This window comes from Pararge aegeria, chromosome 25 (genome assembly GCF_905163445.1).
Source record: "Pararge aegeria chromosome 25, ilParAegt1.1, whole genome shotgun sequence".
Classification (NCBI taxonomy): Eukaryota; Metazoa; Arthropoda; class Insecta; order Lepidoptera; family Nymphalidae; genus Pararge; species Pararge aegeria.
Genome location: NC_053204.1, coordinates 10582554 through 10604622, shown reverse-complemented (window position 1 = coordinate 10604622; position 22069 = coordinate 10582554). Strand labels below are relative to the sequence as shown.

The 22069-nt window shown below is 36.5% G+C and overlaps 1 protein-coding gene across 1 annotated transcript in view; it reads right to left on the bottom strand.

Moving 5' to 3' along the window:
- Positions 1-3386: 3386 nt before the first annotated feature.
- The window catches only part of LOC120634792 (probable ATP-dependent RNA helicase DHX35), a 60366-nt gene continuing 41683 nt past the window's right edge, over positions 3387-22069 (bottom strand). Inside the window, exons 5-16 of the mRNA XM_039905595.1 lie at positions 19917-19976; positions 17918-18080; positions 15404-15501; positions 14838-15084; positions 13741-13882; positions 12245-12364; positions 11514-11680; positions 10305-10432; positions 8960-9103; positions 8290-8380; positions 6351-6501; positions 3387-3528 (exon numbers count right to left, since the gene is read on the bottom strand). Of these exons, the coding sequence (XP_039761529.1) occupies positions 3414-3528; positions 6351-6501; positions 8290-8380; positions 8960-9103; positions 10305-10432; positions 11514-11680; positions 12245-12364; positions 13741-13882; positions 14838-15084; positions 15404-15501; positions 17918-18080; positions 19917-19976 (1626 nt within the window). The 3' untranslated portion in view covers positions 3387-3413. The remainder of the gene's footprint in view (positions 3529-6350; positions 6502-8289; positions 8381-8959; positions 9104-10304; positions 10433-11513; positions 11681-12244; positions 12365-13740; positions 13883-14837; positions 15085-15403; positions 15502-17917; positions 18081-19916; positions 19977-22069) is intronic.

Below are 22069 nucleotides of genomic sequence, written 5' to 3'. Positions count from 1 at the left end.
ATACACTTGCGACCTGCATACGAGACGTACTAAACTTGAATAAAAGACGCTTGTGATCTGTATACGAGACGTACTAAACTTGCATAAACGACACTTATTTTCTGTATACGAAGACGTACTAAACTTGATTAAAAGACACTTGTGATCTGTATACGAAACGGACTAAACTTTAATAAAAGACACTTGTGACATGCATACGAGACGTACTAAACTTGCATAAACGACCCTTATTTTCTGTATACGAAGACGTACTAAACTTGAATAAACGACACTTGTGATCTGTATACGAGACGTACTAAACTTGAATAAAAGACACTTGTGATCTGTATACGAGACGTACTAAACTTGAATAAAAGACACTTGTGATCTGTATACGAGACGTACTAAACTTGAATAAACGACACTTATTTCCTGTATACGAAGACGTACTAAACATGAATAAAATACACTTGCGACCTGCATACGAGACGTACTAAACTTGAATAAAAGACGCTTGTGATCTTTATAGGAGACGTACTAAACTTGAATAAAAGACGCTTGTGATCTGTATACGAGACGTACTAAACTTGCATAAACAACCCTTATTTTCTGTATACGAAGACGTGCTAAACTTGAATAAAAGACACTTGTGATCTGTATACGAGACGTACTAAACTTGAATAAACGACACTTATTTCCTGTATACGAAGACGTACTAAACATGAATAAAATACACTTGCGACCTGCATACGAGACGTACTAAACTTGAATAAAAGACGCTTGTGATCTGTATACGAGACGTACTAAACTTGAATAAAAGACACTTGTGATCTGTATACGAGACGTACTAAACTTGAATAAAAGACACTTGTGATCTGTATACGAGACGTACTAAACTTGAATAAAAGACACTTGTGATCTGTATACGAGACGTACTAAACTTGCATAAACGACACTTATTTTCTGTATACGAAGACGTACTAAACTTGATTAAAAGACACTTGTGATCTGTATACGAAACGGACTAAACTTGAATAAAAGACACTTGTGACCTGCATACGAGACGTACTAAACTTGCATAAACGACCCTTATTTTCTGTATACGAAGACGTACTAAACTTGAATAAACGACACTTGTGATCTGTATACGAAACGTACTAAACTTGAATAAAAGACACTTGTGATCTGTATACGAGACTTACTGAACTTGAATAAAAGACACTTGTGACCTGCATACGAGACGTACTTAACTTGCAAAAACGACACTTGCGACCTGTATACGAGACGTACTAAACTTGCATAAACGACACTTATTTCCTGTATACGAAGACGTACTAAACTTGCATAAACGACCCTTATTTTCTGTATACGAAGACGTACTAAACTTGTCAAAGTCAAAGTCAAAGTCAAAAATATCTTTATTCAAGTAGGCCCACAGGTGGCACTTTTGATGCGTACATAAGAATTACACGGTAGTGAGATGATGGCGATAACCACATTCGTAAACTTAACACTAAAGCTACGAGGGTTCCAAACGCGTCCCGGTCTAAGAAGAAGCCCACAACAAACTTAGCCGAGTGTTTTTTTTTTTTTTTTGTTATCACCATCTCACAATGCCATTTTAAATTATTAAAAGAGCAACCTGGTTACAGCAATAATTTACACCCAAGCTTTTTTATCGTTTACGTAGTTCTTTATACTATAATAGGACTTTTCTATTAGCTTACGTTTAATACAAACTTTGAACTTTTTAAGAGACATCTCCAAGATGTCAATTGGTAGTTTATTGTAGAATTGTATGCAATTTCCTTTAAACGAATTATGAATTTTATGTAACCTAGTATATTGCACTGTAAGTTTATTCTTACTTCTAATGTTTAAATTTTTGCAGTCACATTTTTTCTTAAATTTAGAAATGTTTTTATGAACGTACATTAAATTTTCAAATATGTACTGACTATACACTGTCATTATTTTAAAATCTTTCAATTTATCTCTCAATGACTCTCTCGGACCCATTTTGTAGATAGAACGAACAGCCCTCTTCTGCAGCACGAAAATAGTGCTAATATCAGCAGCATTACCCCAAAGCAAAATTCCATATGACATAATGCTGTGAAAGTAACTAAAATATACCAGTCTCGCAGTTTCTACGTAGGTCATATGGCGTATCGTCTTTACCGCATAGGCAGCAGAACTAAGCCTGTTCGATAAATTATTTACATGAGGGCCCCATTGAAGTTTAGAATCTAACGTTATTCCTAGAAAAACTGTCGTATCCTACAGTTTCAGTTCCTCATTATTAAGTAGTACAGTGGTTTTCACGTGTTTAACATTAGGTAAAGTGAATTTTATACACTTGGTTTTTATTCCGTTAAGAACCAAATTATTAGCTTCAAACCACTGGACCACTTTAGCGAGAGAGTTGTTTACGTCGTCAAAAGCTAGTTCACGTCACACTTGTGACCTGCATACGAGACGTACTAAACTAGCATAAACGACCCTTATTTTCTGTATACGAAGACGTACTAAACTTGAATAAAAGACACTTATTTCCTGTATACGAGACGTACTTAACTTGCAAAAGCGACACTTGCGACCTGTATACGAGATGTACTAAACCTCCATAAATTACACTTATTTCCTGTATACTAGACGTACTTAACTTGCAAAAATAACACTTGTGATCTGTATACGAGACGTACTAAACTTGCATAAACAACCCTTATTTTCTGTATACGAAGACGTACTAAACTTGATTAAAAGACACTTGTGATCTGTATGCGAGACGTACTAAACTTGAATAAAAGACACATTTCCTGTATACGAGACGTACTAAACTTGCATAAACAACCCTTATTTTCTGTATACGAAGACGTACTAAATTTGCATAAACGACACTTGCTATGATTAATTTGTATTTCTCTAACATTTTTAGTGTGACTTATTTTGTGATTTAACGATTCTTTTAATTATAATTCGTTATCATGAAATATGTGATTTGCACACAATAAATTTAGTTGAAAGTTTCGGTATATTTATAAAAAAATTGCAATACCTTTGTTCAACCATTCTGGCAAATAAATGTTTTTATTATAATTTTATATTAAGATTCCCTACCTGTAGTCCGGGGAACATATACACACTGGTTGTCTGTCATGTCTCACAAGTATAGAAACAATTTCAATAATGGAGAAGATTGTTTATAGTTTAACGATCTTCTCCACAATAATAAAACCATGGATATGCGTATAAAAAATAAGTTTATTAAATCAAGGGTCCCTATAGCTAAATACGAGCCACAGCTTGTCGAAATCATCAAGCATATTGTAAAGATTTAAATTTAAAAAAATGGAGAAGATTGTTAATAAGCTTAACGACCTTCTCGACGTAATAAAAACAAAACATATGTTTATAAAATACGTTTATTTAAATCAAGACTCTCTGTAGTAGTGCGGGGCGATTTCCACGAGCCACTGCTTGTCTATGGTCATCATTTCTCGCATGTATGTCTTCTCGCCCGCACTCTGCACGCTCGCGAACACCACCCTGCGAAAAAACTTTGATCACTGTCTACAAGTGCACAAATGGTAGAAGAAGATTGATGATATATATATATATATATATATATATATATATATATAAGGCTAGGTGGAAAAGATATACACTGCCAATAACCGTTCCCAACTTCAATTCTCTAAACCGTAACTAAACAAGAAACCTTGATCTCTTGCCATCTAAAACACAATTACAAATCTATCTCACATATAAAGTACTAGTTGTTGCTCGCGACTTCGTCTGCGTTTGATTTTGTTTTTTGATGTGACATTAAATTTAGTTGTAGATCTAAAAAAAAAACTTAATTAAAATTTAAAGTATTCAGTATCTTAGCGATACTGAATACTTTTATTTTTTTAAATTAAATCTGGGGTTTGCTGCTGTCCGTTGAGGTGTTCTGTCCTCTATCTCCAACCACAGTTTGGGCAAATTAAACGCATATTTTAACCTCTATAGTACGATAATAATTATTTAAATACTCGTAAAATCGTCAAACACTTTCATCCCCTCGCCCAAAGGAACCGAGCTTAATGTCGGGATAAAAAGTATCCTAAATTACTTCTAACACTTCCAAGAATATGCGTACAAAGTTTTGCGTGAAAGCGTAACAAACAAACTTACATTGACATTTAAAATATTAGCAGGTATAGGGATAGGGAAGTAGGGATTCCAGCAAATATGTAAACAATCTATACAATTGCACTTTTTCTGGTTTTTTGGTCAAATCCACTCCTATATGCGTATTCTCTCCGATCACATTGTAGCAGCATGGTGGGTCTCTGCTCTATTTCCCGTCTTTCCGAGAGATTTTCTACGTGCGTTTACTTATTCGATTCCGTGAAAGTTAACTACGATTTATATTGTATCGAAAGAGAATAAAGCCGGTTTCCCATCATTGTAACTATATTGCGCTCTGTGAATTGAATAAGTAAACGTAGGTATCACACAGAAAAGAGGAAACTAGAGGAAACTAGTCTATAGGAGCGGATTCGGATTCTCTGAGCCCAGCAGTGGGATGTTGTAAATATACTGAGGATGATGTTACCCTTTACCGTTCACATTCACGGTGAAGGAAAACATCGTGAGTACGTCATGTCCTTTGATAGCTTCCCAATATATTTATAACAATATAGTATTTGTAAGACAACATATTAGTCTTTATAAACAAAAAGTGGACATAAACAGTCGACTTACAAGAAATGGTCATAAATTAGTGTCATCTGCATATCGTCTGCGTAAGGTACAGGGATCATTTGTGGGATTGAGTATACGCTTTTATAATATGATTCCTAAGGTGATTTTGGACCTGCCAATGCACAAGTTTAAGGAATTTGTTAAAACACATTTATTACAGCGAGGTTACTATACAATTGATGAATTTTTTAATGACAAGGTTGCTTGGAAGCATCCGGCTCCGCTTTCATCTCTCACAAGATAGAAAAATTAATGTTAAATTGTAAAATGTAAATTGTTGATTTTGGAAAAGAGCAACTGCTGAGTTTCTTGCCGGCTTCTTCTCGGTAGAATCTGCCTTCCGAACCGGTGGTAGAGTCACTACACACAGACAGACTTGACGTTTCAAAAGTGCTTATATTAGGCCTACTTGAAATAAATGAATTTTGAATTGAATTTGAATTTGAATAAACGTCGCCTATTGTAGGTTAATTTTAAATTTCTGTACAATAAAGTGCATTTGATTGGATTTTTTTTTTATTCCACTACAAGTTAACCCTTGACTGCAATCTCACGTGGTGGTAAGTGATGATGCAGTCTAAAATGGTAGCAAGCTAACCTGTTAGGGAGCATGGTAGTCATAACACTAAATCGCTTAGCGGCACGTCCTTGTCGGTAGGGTGGTAACTAGCCACGGCTAAAGCCTCCCACCAGACGAGAAAATTTAGAAATTATAAATTCCAAAATGGAACCCGGGAACTCCTACTTAGATTCACAGCGCTCACCGTTGCGTCAGGGAGGTCGGTTGATTTGAAACCTGCATGTCTGTGTGTTTCGCGTAATCTTCTCAAAGGCGGTATTGTATGTTTGATAAAAAAGCTTGGTTATGAATTGCTCCAACTTCATAGCTCAACATTAATACAGCTGTGAGATGGTGATAACAAAAAAAAAACCTGACTACGTTGGTCGTGGGCCCTTCTTAGACCAGGGCGCGTTTGGAACCATCCTAGCTTTAGTTTTAAGTTAACGAATGCTATCACCATCACTAACATTAGTGTAACATGTTAAATGAATGAAAGTTTCATAAGTGCCTGTGATAAGGTCTACATGAAAAAAACATTTTTGAATTTTGAATTTGGTGTGTGGAGTCCACCAATCCGCACTGGGCCAGCGTGGTGGACTACGGCCTTAACCCCTTCTCATTGTGGGAGTAGACCCGCGCCCTGTAGTGGCCCGGTAATGGGTGGTTACAGAGAAGTTATTGTATTAAACTTGTATTAAACGTAAGCTTATAGAAAAGTTTAGTTAAATTAGCTTATATTATAGTATAAAGGACTACGTAATCGATAAAAAAGCTTGGGTGTGAATCATTGCTCTAACCAGGTTGCTTTTCTAATAATTTTAAATTACATTGTGAGATGGTGATAACAAAAATAAAACACCCGGCTAAGTTTGTTGTGGGCTTCTTCTTAGACCAGGACGCGTTTGGAACCCTCGTAGCTCTAGTTTTAAGTTTACGATTATGGTTATCGCCATCATCTCACTACCGTGTAATTCTTATGTAATGTACGCATCAAAAGTGCCATCTATGGGCCTACTTGAATAAAGATATTTTTGATTTTGACTTTTGAGTTTGTTACCACTTGGGTTGTTGGACGTGGTACAGGCAGGAGTCCGGGCCGATGTGGAGTACCGCCCCGCGGATGCCGCGGTACGTGTTGTCGGGAGACAGGTACGCGGCCTGCGGGAACAGTCCCGAGAGCACTGCTTTCATCACGCGGACGCACTTGGCTATAATAATAAACGATTCCATTTGAAGCCAAATATCCATAATGTAACAGAGATAAAAAAAAAACGGTAAAGATAAAAGAATAAACTATATATTATGTCTGTTATATATCACATATGTAACCTCAACCTCAAGTTATACTTTTGTATGCAATTTTAATAATAACGTCGTAATAATGTATCCAATTTTGTTCCAGAAAATAAGGGAGGTTTCGAGGGCTTACGACGTCGGGAAAAGCGTATATATATATTATGAATGAATGAATGAATGAATGAATGAATATACTTTAATTGCACACCACAAAAATTAGAGAAAGAAAATTATAACACAACAAAGTATACAATTTGGCGGCTTTATCGCTACATAGCGATTTCGTCTAGGCAACCAATAGCGTAGATAAAAAACTGTTACAGAAAATAGTTAGGTGGTGCATATATACATATACCCATATAAAAAACAATATTTGTAACTAAAGACAAATAAATAAATAAGTAACTACAATTATATATTCCATATTATTGTTATGTTTATTTTATATTTATATATTTCGTTTATTTATTTAAATTATCTATACAATATACATTTTTGGTATTTAAGTATTATATATTAAAACACTATCGGCACTATACCGTTCTCTTGCTGTAAGTCATATCTACAAAGGTTGCCTGTAAGAGATTCCTTGCAGCAATAAGGCCACCTTTGCATGTCTACATTCTTTACTGTATACTCCTTAATGTTTCTTTTCCTGTGTGTTTACATGCAATGAAGTGTTTTTTCTTCTTAAAAACTACGACAATATATAAATAAATAAATAAAATAAATATATACTACGACAATATACACATCGCCATCTAGCCCCAAAGTAAGCGTAGCTTGTGTTATGGGTACTAAGATGACTGATGAATATTTTTATGAATAATATACATAAATACTTAGAATATACATATAAGCACGCAGACACTGAAAAACATTCATGTTCAACACACAAACATTTTAAAGTTGTGGGAATCGAACCCACGGCCTTTGACTCAGAAAGCAGGATCGCTGCCCACTGCGCCAGGCCGCCGTCACAATATAAAGAACAATGGCGAATTTCCGTATGAGTTCGTTTAAGCAGGAATATTGTTTTTATGAGGCCGAGAATTAAAGTTATTCAGCTTTGAACTTTTGTAGGTTATTTCTATTTTGACACTTGACACTTCATAAATGACAGTTAATAGTTATTACTGAACTCCAAGAGCAGACGACGCTCTAACGATAATACATTAATCTGTTGTTACTGTAAAACTAAGCTATCTCCTCGAATATAAAATATATATATTTATGACGGTGCATAATCGATACATATTTGAAAATTTAATTTATGTACATAAAATTATAAGAAAATTTAAAAAGAAAGTGGACTGTAACTATATTAATATTGGAAGTAAAAATAAACTTTTAGTGCAGTTTACTAGGCTGCATAAAATTAATAATTCATTTAAGGGTAATTGTATATCTTTTTGTAACAAATTACAAGATGAAATCCTTGAGATGTCTCTCAATCAGTTCAAAGTTTGTATAAAACGTAAGCTTATAGAAAAATCCTATTATACTATTAAGGATTATATGTATGATAAAAAAGCTTGGGTATAAATCGCTCTTACTTCATAGCTCAACATTAACTAGACTGTGAGATGGTGAAAACAAAAAAAAACTTGGCTGAGTGACTCTGAGCCTTATTATGAGCTTTCCTGCACACTTACGTTGTTTAAAATAATTGTATATTCAAATAACAATCCAATAATAACCTGTTCCTAAGTCCAGTCCTTCAAACGTTGCATTCGTCAAGCCGAATTTATTTTTGACCAGTTTCTCTAAACTGTTCCTTATCTCCACCGCCTGCAACAATATTAGTAGAATAAGTTAATTTTATCATAATATTTTATTGCATATAAAATACGTTATACTAAAACTATTTACACACCCTACCTTACCTATTTATACGCATATTGTGGTTTATTATTGTTGTGGAGAATATTGTTAACGCTTATTAACGATATTCTCCATTTTTTATTAGTTTCTAGAAAAGTCCTATAATAGTATGAAGGACTACGTGATCTATAAAAAAACTTATGTGTGAATTATTGCTCTAACCAGGTTACTCTTCTAATAATTTTAAGTGACAATGTGAGATGGTGATAACAAAAATACACCGGCTTAGTTTGTTGTGGGCTTCTTCTTAGAACAATAAGCGTTTGAAACCCCCCCTAGCTTTAGTTTTAAGTTTATGAATATGGTTATCGCCATCATCTTACTACCGTGTACACATTTCTCATGTAATGTACGCATAAAAAGTACCATCTATGGGCCTACTTGAATAATGATATTTCTTTATTTGATAAAAACACGCGAGACTCAATTGCTAACTTGTACTGAAATAAAAAAATAGACAATTATATAATAAGCAAAATCACGCACCTTTTCCATAACTCTATAATTTATATACTTCTTCTGACACCAGTCTTTGCATAGCTTCTTCGATCTCCTTTCATCTCCACTCGATCTCACTTTTGAATACGAGTCGAATATATTTAAATACATTATTATATCACCTTCGGCTACCTGAAATACAAATAAATATCATCATCTAGAGCTCATAAATGTCCCACTGCTGGGCAAAGGGATCCTCTGTTATGGGACAATGTCCCACCATGCTCCAATGTGGGTTGATGGGATTAATTCTGATACGTTTTTTAGGACATCACATATAAAGAAGAAGCATTTATACTTAATTTAGTTATCAATATAAATATTCCCTAAAAAAATCGTAATGACTTGAAATCACATTTATTTATTTATTTTTTATTTTAATGAAAAATATACATTTTTTATGTTAACATAATAATATCTGTTACGGCGTAACAAAAACCCAGTCGGGTTTATCCGTACACCGGAATTCATCGTTAAGCGCTCGGAATTATAAGTAGGTAAAGTATTTTAAAGCTACATACAAAATATGAGGGGTAGTTCTAAAAAAATATAAAAAATAATGATCGCGTTTCAACCAGTTCCACATATCGCACTTTATCGTTTGAGTAAACTTTACACAGGATGGATGCTCCAGCTATTTATTATTAAATTTATTAGTTTGAAAGAAAAATGTCTTAAAATTCTCCTTTATGTTTTTAGCGTTTATTTCCTGCTTTAGTTTATAAGGCAAGCTGTTCAGCAAAGTCGGCACTAGACAATCCAGGGTCTATTGGATAGAAGCAGGCGTTACTTTGCGGAAATCCATGATATATAATCAAAATTAAGCTTAATTTGCTATACTCCGCGAAAAGGTAGTTTAATCTGTTTTTTGAGATTTTTCTTGAAAAATTTCTCCATAAATATACCTTATATTTAATTTTATCGTGTATTGGCATGATTTTACAGTTAGAGAATAATTCATCTATACATCTACACGTGTACGTGTGTGCGTGTGAGGGTGCGTATAAGGGTGCGTGTGAGTTCAAAATTCATTTATTTCAAGTAGGCCTAATATAAGCACTTTTGAAACGTCAAGTCTAGACAGACTGTTTGTAGTGACTCTACCACCGGTTCGGAAGGTAGACTCTACCGAGAAGAAGCCGGCAAGAAATATAGGCGATAGTTATCCACTTACTATCAGGTGGACCATTTGTTTGTTCCGTCAATTATAAGTTTTAAAAATGCATTGCATAAAGGTCGTTTGTATGTTATGTTTTTCTCCTATAAGATTCTTGGAATTTTATAACTCGCTCGCTCGTTTCACTTCTTGTGAGTTTGTCCCAGCGTGACTCACCTCAAAGTTATTCCTCCTAGATATTCTCGCGGCGATATTCTCTTTACCGGTAGCACGCTTGGTAAAAATACCATCCACTTGTAGCATGGCCACTATGGATAGTATCTCATCTATGCATCCATAATCACCTGGAAATAATTAGTAAAACTATTAATTATTAATTTTAAATACGAAAATTACGAGTTTGTTTGTTTATCCTTTCTTCGAGTCTTTACTAAGAAACCAGTCAACTTCATTTTTGGCAAGAACTTACTCGAAAAGACACAGAGTAATTTAGCCATTCGACTTATTTACTTTGGCTACTTTTTATTTCAGGAAAACTTTATTTCCCAAAGGATTTGTAAAAAAGCGATATTGTAGTAATATTATAAATACGAAAGTGGGTATGTTTGTTTGTCCGTTCCTCACGCCCTAACTGAGGAAACAATCAACTTTAATTTTGGCATAGAGTTAGTTGGAAGGACGTTGAGCAACATATTATGCTATTTTAAGTCCTGGGAATAATTCATTATTTCTATTGAAATTCAGTAAATGTACACTGTATATTATATTATTATTATATGTTGTCTAAAATAAATAAATAAAAAAAAACCTTGGCCAACGAATTAGTTTGGCCATCCAAAGCTGGAACTGTGCCTCGCTGCGGTGATTTCGAGGACGTTTTAGATTTTATTTAGTTTTAAATAGTTTATTTTAGGTTATATTTATATTTTAAAGAGACAATATTACTAATTCAGTGTAGCTAAGTTAATTATAATATAATCGTTAGTCTTTTTGACGTCCCGCTACTGACAATTCGTTTGCTGTAATTATATAACCACCCGAGGTTTCACACGCTATAATAAATAAATAATAAATATACTACGACAATACACACATCGCCATCTAGCGCCAAGAAAAATTCAAAATTCATTTATTTCAAGTAAGCCATAATATAAGTACTTTTGAAACGTCAAGTGTTTGCAGTTACTCTAGCACCGATTCGGAAGGTAGATTCTATTGCGAAAAAGCCGGCCAGAATTTTAATATAAAATCAAATAAAAGTTAGATCTAATATTACCTTCGGTATCCTGTTATAAAATCATATGCCCATCCCCACAAAGGATTTCTGTGCTTTTATCAGACGATGTGCGGACATCGACTTTTTGTTTGTGATGTAATCTTAAATTCCGTCTTAACATTTATATGTGTTATATGTTATAGACTTACCACTACTGCATAGCATTTTAGCGCACATCGGCTTCAAAGGTATTTCGGCCATTTTGACTCCCAGGTCCTCTGTCAAATCCCCTTCTTTGTCTATCGCTTGCAACGCATACAGTGTCTCCAGCCCCGCGAGAAGACTTTTAGCGGGTGGAGGGGTTGGGAATGTGAATCTGAAAATTAACATATACATATATGTTAGATAGTTTTCATAGGGATCTCTTTACTTTTTTAAATATTTTATTGCCCTCCTTAGTTACTTCTTGATAAGTTAGTTCCCGTTGCCACACCCACAGCAACACCCATAACAACACCCACTTCACCACCCACAGCCACGTCTAAAACCACACCCACACCATCACCCACAACTACAGCCACACCCATAAATACACCCACACCTAAAACCACTGCCACACCCGCAGCCACGCCCACTGCCACACCCGCAGCCACGCCCACTGTCACACCAATTGCCACAACCAATGCCAAACCCATTGCTACACCCATAAAATACATTTGTAGCAGTCAGATACTTCATTTTGTTCCTATGTTATGTTTAAGCTCATCCTAGAGAATCTCAGCCTAGAGACCCTTGCTATATTTAAAGAAAATGTGAAAATTAACTAACGTAATGAAAACTAAAAACTTGAAAATTACTCTAGACAGTACTCGTGTGCGTGCGTGTGTATGTGCGAGGGTGGTCTGGTCAAAATCGGTCTGTGTGTGTAAAACGTCAGTACCTTAACAAATTATGTATTCCGAGCGCTTTCAGTTGTAGTAATATAGCTGATAAATCACTTCTGCACATCTCCGGAGGCACACTCGGTGGTAAGTTGTCATAATCTGATTCAGTGTACAATCTGTGAAACACGAAAGGGATTTTACGAAGTGTATTTTAGTATTAACAGTATTTTGGTTTTTTTTTTGTGTCAGAGCTTGTCTGGGAAAGTACTACACTTATTTCTACCGCCAGTTTAAGTTGCAATGCTATGTACTGGATAGAAGCGGGCGTTACTTTGCGGAAATCCATAATATTAGGTCGGGGAAAAAGTTTCTTCGTATTTTTTAAGAAAATTCAAAACATTTTCTAAGTATAGTTTTTTTACATTTAACTAGAGTACGTAGGTACAATTTTGTTTGATAACCTTTTGCCATCTCGTCGGTAGGGACATAATCCCATTTAGAAACAGAAATTTTGGGGCTTCTGATTAAAAAACCGCGACAAGTAGTATTGGCTGACTAGTGATGTTAACCTGGCACTGCGAAAAGAATACTGAAGAGACCGAAACAGGTGAAAATCTGAAGGTTCAAGGTCAGGAGTATACGGCGGATGAATTAACACCTCCCACCCAAACTCTGATGCTCCTGTTTCGGAGCGAAACGTGCGTAGAGGGTACATTGCCGAAGATCTGTTTGGTGTGGAGTATAAGGATTGAAGAAATTATAAATTACACCATACAGATTCTTCTGCTGTTCGCGGAGTATAGCAAATAAAGCTTCATTTTCATAATATGCAATGCTGTATTCCAGTCCGTAAACATAGTAACAAGAAATATTTAAAATTAAAACGTTCCATGAGGGAAGTTTACGACTATGAGTACCTATGCTGATAATATTATAATTGTCTTAATGACAAGGTTGCTTGGAAGCATCCGGCTCCGCTTTCATCTCTTACAAGATAGAAAAATTAATGTTAAATTGTAAAATGTAAATTGTTGATTTTGGAAAAGAGCAACTGCTGAGTTTCTTGCCGGCTTCTTCTCGGTAGAATCTGCCTTCCGAACCGGTGGTAGAGTCACTACACACAGACAGACTTGACGTTTCAAAAGTGCTTATATTAGGCCTACTTGAAATAAATGAATTTTGAATTTTGCCCTAAAATCCACGTAACCACAAACTTGATAGCCTAGTGGCGTGTTCCAATCCCAGAGCGCATTTAACTTGTCCAAGTCATGTGCGTTTAAAACTTTAAGAATAACACTTGCTTCAATTAGCGGTAACCGAAAACATTGAGGAAACCTGCATGCCTGAAAATTCTCTTTTATTTTCTCAAAGGCGTGTAAAGCACACCAATCCGCACTGGGCCAGCGTGGTGGACTACAGCCAAAACCCTTCTCATTGTGGGAGGAGACCCGTGCCTTGTAGTGGGTATGTAATGGGTTGATAGGATGATGACGATGATTTTTTCTTAATTTTTTGCTTTGAATGTTGAATTGATGATAATGATGTGAATTACCTATAGCATTTCCCCCGACTGGTCCTGCCCGATCGGCCCGCGCGTTGTGTCGCGTTGTGTTTGGAGACGGGACACACGGACACACACTCCACGCCCACCGCTGGGTCGAAGTGTGGAAGCTTGTGGAAACCGCAGTCTATCACTGGAGGACAAAAATACAGTTTTGTGATTATCAACATTATGATAGGGATAAGGAGCTAAGATCCACCATGCTGCTTTATTACAGCTTATTGGACTTGAACACACTCTGTCGAGAAAAACTCTACTACTACAGAAGCTCCAATACTGCAAAAGCTCAACTACTACAATTATTTGATCTCACTATCTTATGGAAGAAATCAAGCTCCGTCAAACACACTGACCGCTTGGCAATAATGCAGTCTGACTTACCACCATAGACCTTGCAGAGACCAGCGTCACCTTGGATGGTGACGCTGGTCTCCGCGATGTTGGTGGCCACTTCCCGCAGATTCCTGTTGCACACCAGGAAGACCTTCACCTTCTGGGTGGCCATCATGCGGCGAGACACTCGAGATCCGTTGATGACACTAACCGCTACACAAGAATGCAGTCACACTAAACTAAACAACTCCCGGGATGGTGACGCTAGTCTCCGCGATGTTAGTGGCCAGCACCACCTTCCGCATATTCTTGTCGCTCACCAGGAAGACCCTGAACTTCTGGGTAGCCATAAGGCGTCGAGACACTGACCGCTAGACAATGATGCAGTCAACCTCACCATAGACAACTCCCGGGATGGTGACGCTGTTTTCCGCAATGTTGGTGGCCATCACCACTTTCCGCACATTCCTGTCGCTCATCAGGCATACCCTGACCTTCTGGGTGGCCATCAGGCGGCGAGACACTCGAGAACCGTCGATGACACTGACCGCTACACAAGGATGCAGTCAGACTTACCATAGACAACTCCCGGGATGGTGACGCTGGTCTCCGCGATGTTGGTGGCCAGCACCACCTTCCACAGACTCCTGTCGCTCATGAGGAAAACTCTCACCTTCTGGGTGGCCATCAGGCGGCGAGAAACTCGAGATCCGCTGATGACACTGTCCGCTAGACAAGGATGCAGTCAGACTTACCATAGACAACTCCCGGGATGGTGACGCTGGTCTCCGCGATGTTGGTGGCCAGCACCACTTTCCGCACATTCCTGTCGCACATCTGGAAGGCTTTGACCTGCTTGTAGTGCGGTAAGCTTCCATACATGGCCACTATATTGAGGTTAGATGCGGATATACCGCTGGGGAAAATCTTCCTGAACTTGTTCTTCTCGTTGTTATCCGAAGCGTAAGCCTCTAGGGTGTCCATGGCCGATAGTATTTCTTCCTAGAATAAAGAAATACTCTGTGAGGTTCCCCCTAAGTCAGGTTAGGCGTTGCCCATAACACAAGCTACGCTTTCTTTAGGACTTGATGACTATGTGTTTACTGTCATTGATTTAAGTACATTTTAAAATTTATAATTAACAAAAACAAATAAAAATATTGCATAAAATGAGGACGCAAAGGACTCGACAGCGCTGACGTAGTGGAGACGTGACTGTATGGTCATGTCTCTATAGTATCCGGAGTAGAGTATGCGTCATGCCATTTACCGTGACGGCAAGAACAACTTCATATCAAAAATTTGTACCACCTAAACTTACTTGCGAAGTCAAGAACGCCAGCACATCTCCGAAAGGCTCGTTTTCGTGGATCTTTATAACTGTATCGACTGTGGCTTTCACGAAATCCGGAACTGGTTCTGTAGAAACATGTATGAATCAGAATACCAAGCTAAGAGAATAGCTAAGATTTACATGGTATCGCAGGTGCGCCATCTAGTGGCGATACTGGGACACCGTAATTTCACTATATGTCGCTATTTAGATTTGTGCAGTTTACTAGGCTACACAAAATTGCAAATTCATTCAAGGGCAATTGTATATTATTTTATAACAAATTACCAAATGAAATATTTGAGATGTCTCTCAATAAGTTCAAAGTTTATATAAAACGTAAGCTTACAGAAAAATCCCATTATAATATTAAGGATTATTTAAACGAAAAAAAAGCTTGGGTGTGAATTGCTCTAGCTTCATAGCTCAATATAAATTTACTGGAAGATGGTGATAACAAAAAAAAAATTTACCCGGCTAAGTTTGTTGTGGGCTCTTCTTAGACCAGGGCGCGTTTGGAACCCTCGTAGCTTTAGTTTTAAGTTGGCGAACGAAGCTATCACCATCCCGTTACAATTATTCAATAATACAAGCACTTTTGAAACGTCAAGTCTGTCCGTGTGTAGTGACTCTACCACCGGTTCGGAAGGCAGATTCTACCGAGAAGAAGCCGGCAAGAAACTCAGCAGTTGCTCTTTTCCAACATCAAAAATTTACATTTTATATTTTAACATTCATTTTTCTATCTTGAGAGAGATGAAAGCGGAGCCGGATGCTTATGTAAACAAATATGTATGAACGCTTTATAAGTGCCTGTGAAAGGCCTACATGAATAAAGAAATTTTGAATTTGATACCATATAATCGAAACTAACGTTCACGCAATCGAATAAGTAGCCGAAGGACGTTGGGACGTTGGGACTTTCCAAGGTGCTGGAGTGGCAGCCCCGCACCGGTAAACGCATCGTTGGTCGACCCCCGACCAGGTGGACACACGACATCAGACGAGTCGCGGGGAGCCGCTGGATACAGGCGGCCCAGAATCGTGAAGAACTACATTTGGAACTCCCTACAAAACACCTATGTCCAGCAGTGGACCTCAATCGGTCGTTTTGATGATGAACATGGCGGCCGATTGGCGCAGTGGGCAGCGACCCTGTTTACTGACCCTGGGTTCGATTCCCACAACTGGAAAATATAATGAACATGGTTTGGGTGTTTACCCGTATTTTATAAGGATTTTTTTTTTTATTACGACAATACACACATCGCCATCTAGCCCCAAAGAAAGCGTAGCTTGTGTTATGGGTACTAAGACGACTGATGAATATTTTTTTTATGAATAATATACATAAATACATAGAATATACATATACACCCAGACACTGAAAAACATTCATGCTCATCACACAAACATTTTCCAGTTGTGGGAATCGAACCCACGGCGCTGGACTCAGAAAGCCGGGTTGCTGCAAACTGCGCCAAATGGCCGTCGAATTTATGTATACTATTCATAAAAATATTCATCAGTCATCTCAGTACCCATAACACAAGCTATGCTTACTTTGGGACTAGATGGCGATGTGTGTATTGTCGTAGTATATTTATTTATTTCAATAAAATATATATATATATATATATATATATATATATATATATATATATTCTACCAGATGAGGATATAGTCGAAGGCTAACTTGTAGTGAAATAGAATTTTTTTTTTAGCGTTCTATAAATAACCTGCTATCTTAAGATGATAATTGAAAAAGGCGTACAAGTAGCTCAGCAAAGATTTTCAAAGCCCTAATCGGTTAATATACCTACAATATATTCATTATCATCGTCATATAAACCTATTAAAGGGCCCTGGTCTCCTCAAACTGGACTCGACACGCCTTTGGGAACATTATGGAGAACTCTCAGGCATGCAGGTTTCCTCACGATGCTGTTTAAGGTGAAATTAAACGTTTAAACGTTTGTGCCCATACTTCATAGTGGTTTGCCAATGGTATTTTTTTAATTCAATTTCTATAAAAAAAATCCTATGCAATTTATTCACACACGGCAGAAGTGTAACTTCTGAAAAGTAGTACGAGAGATTGAGGTGGATGTATCAGAACTATTAGGATAAATGTAAGGTTTATTATTTCCATTGTAACTATAATAGACAATAAAATGTATAATGTTTTCTATCTCACTCTGTGTTTACTCTCTCATTTATGTGTTTGTTTCTTTGTCTAGATATTATTCGGTTTCCTTGGTAACTTAAATAGGAAACAAAGTGTGTAATGTGTTCTATCTCATTCTCTCGCCGGCTGAATCCTATACATTTATGTGTTTGTGTCTCAATGGACTTATTTTTTCGTTTCATCGAGTTTGAAGGCACAACGATTCTAAAGATGTTTCACTTCAAAAACGCAAAAATGATGATACTCGTAAGTCTCCGATCCAATCCTATTCTGGAGAACTCCAAGCATTCACGTTTCCTAATGTGTATAAGTACCTTCAACATAAAACACTTCGATAGGATGTGTCCTGCCCTGCATGGCCATCACGACAGACGTACTCCTGCCCTTTTCTTTTTTGTCGTTTAAATTGAAGAAGTCTTTCAGGAAATCTGCGTCCATAGTTGCTGATGATACAACAATCTTGAGGTTTTTTCTTTTCTGAAAAAAAAAAACATCTTTTTCTATCATACTATACGTAAAAGCTTACAAAAAAGTTTGAGTGAACTACTGCTTGGAATTCCTTTTCTAATAATTTTGAATGAAAATGTGAAATGGTGATAACAAAAAAGACCACCCGGCTAAATTTTAACTACAAAGGTTTGAAAAAAAGTCTTGCTGCTAATAGAAAAAGATGAACGCAAACAAATCAGAATCTTTCAAATTTTCATCCCCTATTTGATGCCTTGGTAGTTAATTTTTTTTTCAATTTTTTTAAAAACTTTCAACTTCAGTACTTTATATTTAATCAAAAACCTAAAATCAAAGTTTCTGTAACTTGAAAAATAAATTATACAAACTATCATTCCCCATTTAACCTTCTTAGGGTTGGAATTTTTAATAATCCTTTCTTAACGGATGCCTACGTTGTAATAACTATCTGTGTGCAAAATTTCAGCCCGATCCGTCACGTGGTTAGAGCTGTGCGTCGATAGATCAGTCAGTCAGTCAGTCACCTTTGACTTTTATATATATAGATTACATACGTGTACAGCGTAGCACCGCGGGGCGCTGCTAGTACACAATAAGTATATTAATAAACTAGCTGATACCCGCGACTTCGTCCGCGTTGATAAGAGTTTTTAATTTATGTGCTATTGCAGACTACAGTCTATCTCTGTAACAAACTTCAGCCAAATTGGTTCAATCGTTGCCACGTGATTGAGTAAGAAATATACAAACTTTCTCTATTATTATACTCTAGCTTCTGCTCGCGACTTCGTTGCGTGAACTTCAGAATTAGGTCAAAAAAGAAATGAAAAATGAGAAAGTAATAAAAAATGGAATGAAATTTACACGTCACTAGCGCTGTAATGAAATTCAAATTCAACTTCAAATATGTTTTATTCATGTAGACCTTATCACGGGCACTTCTGAAGCGTTCATACATTTAACATGTTACTCTAATGTTATTGGTGGTTATAACTGCATTGGTTAAATTAAAACTAAAGCTAGGAGGGTTCCAAAAGCGCCCTGGTCTAAGAAGAGCCCACAACGAACTTAGCCAGGCTTTTTTAATAGGAATAATAGCTTCAGTTCTTCGATTCAGCTAGAACTTATTTAATATATAGGTAGAGCACCAAAATTACTATTTTTGTATAAAGCACATATTTTAATTTAATCCACGTGTATTTCGATTCGCTCTAAACTTGTTTTCCTGCAGGAAAAAGATATTTGCAGAAAAACGGTATAGGTTAGATTTTATCCCGGAAAGTTATCTTTTTCTGCGGGAAAACACGTTTAGGGCGTGATAACCGAATAACACGCGGACGAAGTCGCGGCCGGAAAGCTAGAATGTTATAACAGAACAATTATATTACTAACAAATTATTGGTGTGTATCAATTATTTATGCTTCTCCCACAGGAACAGTTTGTGAGATCGGGATTAAAAGTAGTAGTAGTAGCTTCTGCCCGCGACTTTGTCTGCGTGGACTTCAGAATTGAGTCTAAAGATTCGCTTTTAATCCTAACACGGGAACTAATTTAGAGATTGGTATAGAAAGTACATGACCTTTTCCATAGCATAGGTGACATAACAAATTTCAGAGATTTCTCGCGGCTTAGCTCGTAAAAAAAATTCATTTCAACGGGAACTACTACAGGAAACGGGATGAAAGGTAACCTATGTTCGTTTTCATGTCAAGGGCTGCATGCATGCCAAATTTCATTTAAATCCGTTCGGCCGTTTTTGCGTGATTGAGTAACAAACATCCACACTTTCACATTTACAATATTCGTAGAATGACATCAGTATTATATCAAAAAATCGTACTCACCTTTGCAATTTTTTTCAACAGTCCCATCAGGACATCTGTCAATTGAGATCTTTCGTGGACCTGTAAAAAACCATTAAACTTTTTGTAAATTTATCCGCACGTAGTTCGAAGAAACGTTGGACGTTGGGGCTCAAAGATGCTGGAATCGCATCCCGGCACTGATAAACGCAGCGTTGGTCGGCCCCCAGCGAGGTGGACAGACCACCTTAAGGGAGTGGCTGGGACTACACCAGCGGCCCGAGACGGTAGATTTTGGAACTGCTTACTGAAAACCTGTGGATTTCAACTGACCAGCAATGGACGTCGATTTCATTTCCCGCGATATATAGGTTCTAGAAACATGCCTTGCAAACCAGTTTTTTTATCCAAGCGGTAGCGTTCCTTCAAAATCAGTATAGATAAATAAATAAATATACTACGACAATACACACATCGCCATCTAGCCCCAAAGTAAGCGTAGCTTGTGTTATAGGTACTAAGATGACTGATGAATATTTTTATGATACTGAAAAATATTCATGTTCATCACACAAACATTTTTCAGTTATGGAAATCGAACCGAAGGCCTTAGACTCAGCAAGCAGGGTCGCTGCCCACTGCGCCAGTCGAAAAACCCGCGCCATTAAAGGAAGCGAATATAGTGAAAATATAGTTCTATATATAATCCTTATATATATATTATATATAATCGGCTGCCTTTTGTAAATATATTCTTAAGCGGCAATATTTTTAGTAAGTTATATTTTGCAATTGGACTGTTTGTCCTAAAATATATCGCTTTCTTTTTTTATTTAATTTTATTATTTGATTTAGGCTAGGATTAAGCACTTACGAATGTCAGACTTGTACAAAATATAAATAGATATAAAGTTGCACTACAACGTCAAATTAAAAAGTTTAATTATTAAAAAAGTCTATGTTATAGATAGATAATTAAGAAAATACTTATAATAATAAATCTTTCTAAAATAATGAATGAATGAATGAATACACTTTTATTGTACACCAAAGAAAAAATTAGTTACAGAGATATAAATACAGAGCAAGAGAGTACAATTTGGTGGCCTTATCGCTACATAACGATTTCATAAAGGCAACCAATATAAAGTCAATAAAGCATAGGTGACATGACTATATAAAGTTAGTCAAATATCTAAGTCGCTATAAGACTGATTTAAAGGGCATATAAAATACTAATTTTAGAATCCACGGTAGGAGAACGGTAACTTAGTCGATTACAGCGCCCAGGAAGCGATTGCCAGTCGCAGTTTCAAATCACGACGGTTCCGAAAATTTTTATGCACATTTTAAATTTAGAAAATTGCTCAAAGTGTAGGCAATAACACTAATAAGAATTATAAAATTACTGAAATTATTAAAAATCGAATGTCCAAGTTAATTCGACGGTCGACTGGCGCAGTGAGCAGCGACCCTGCTTTCTGCGTTGGTTCGATTCCCACAACTGGAAAATGTTTGTGTGATGAACATGATTGTTTTTCAGTGTCTGGATGTTTAACTGTATATTACAAGTATTTATATGTATTAAATTCATAAAAATATTCAACAGCTATCTTAGTACCCATAAGCTACGCTTACTTTGGGTCTAGATGGCGATGTGTGTATTGTCGTATTATATTTATTTATTTATAAAAAGAAGTAATTAATATATTTAACCTACGGGTTGACTTAACAAGATTTTTATTGTATTAACTGCTTAATCTGGGTATTGAAGAGTGGCGATATAACTAGTGCACTTCATTACAGCTCTTTTGCGAAGTAGGTTTTAAATGAGATACAAGCAAATTAGGTATATACGTAAAAGTGATATGGTCAACTAAATACAAACGCCCACTATTTCAACATCCGATATGTACTTTATCTGGGAGACCGACGGAAACGGTCATACGAGTATCTGTCGAACAAATCGATTCTATTTATATTATTACTAGCGGTTCCTCGCGACTTCGCTCGCGTTTAAACATAACAAGTAAGAATAAACTTACAAAGTGGTAGAGTCACTGTACACAAACAGACTTGACGTTTCAAAATTGCTTATAAATAAACGAATTTAGATTTTTTTTAATTTTCAGTGCAATATACTAGGTTACATAAAATTCATGATTCGTTTAAAGGAAATTACAATTCTACACTAA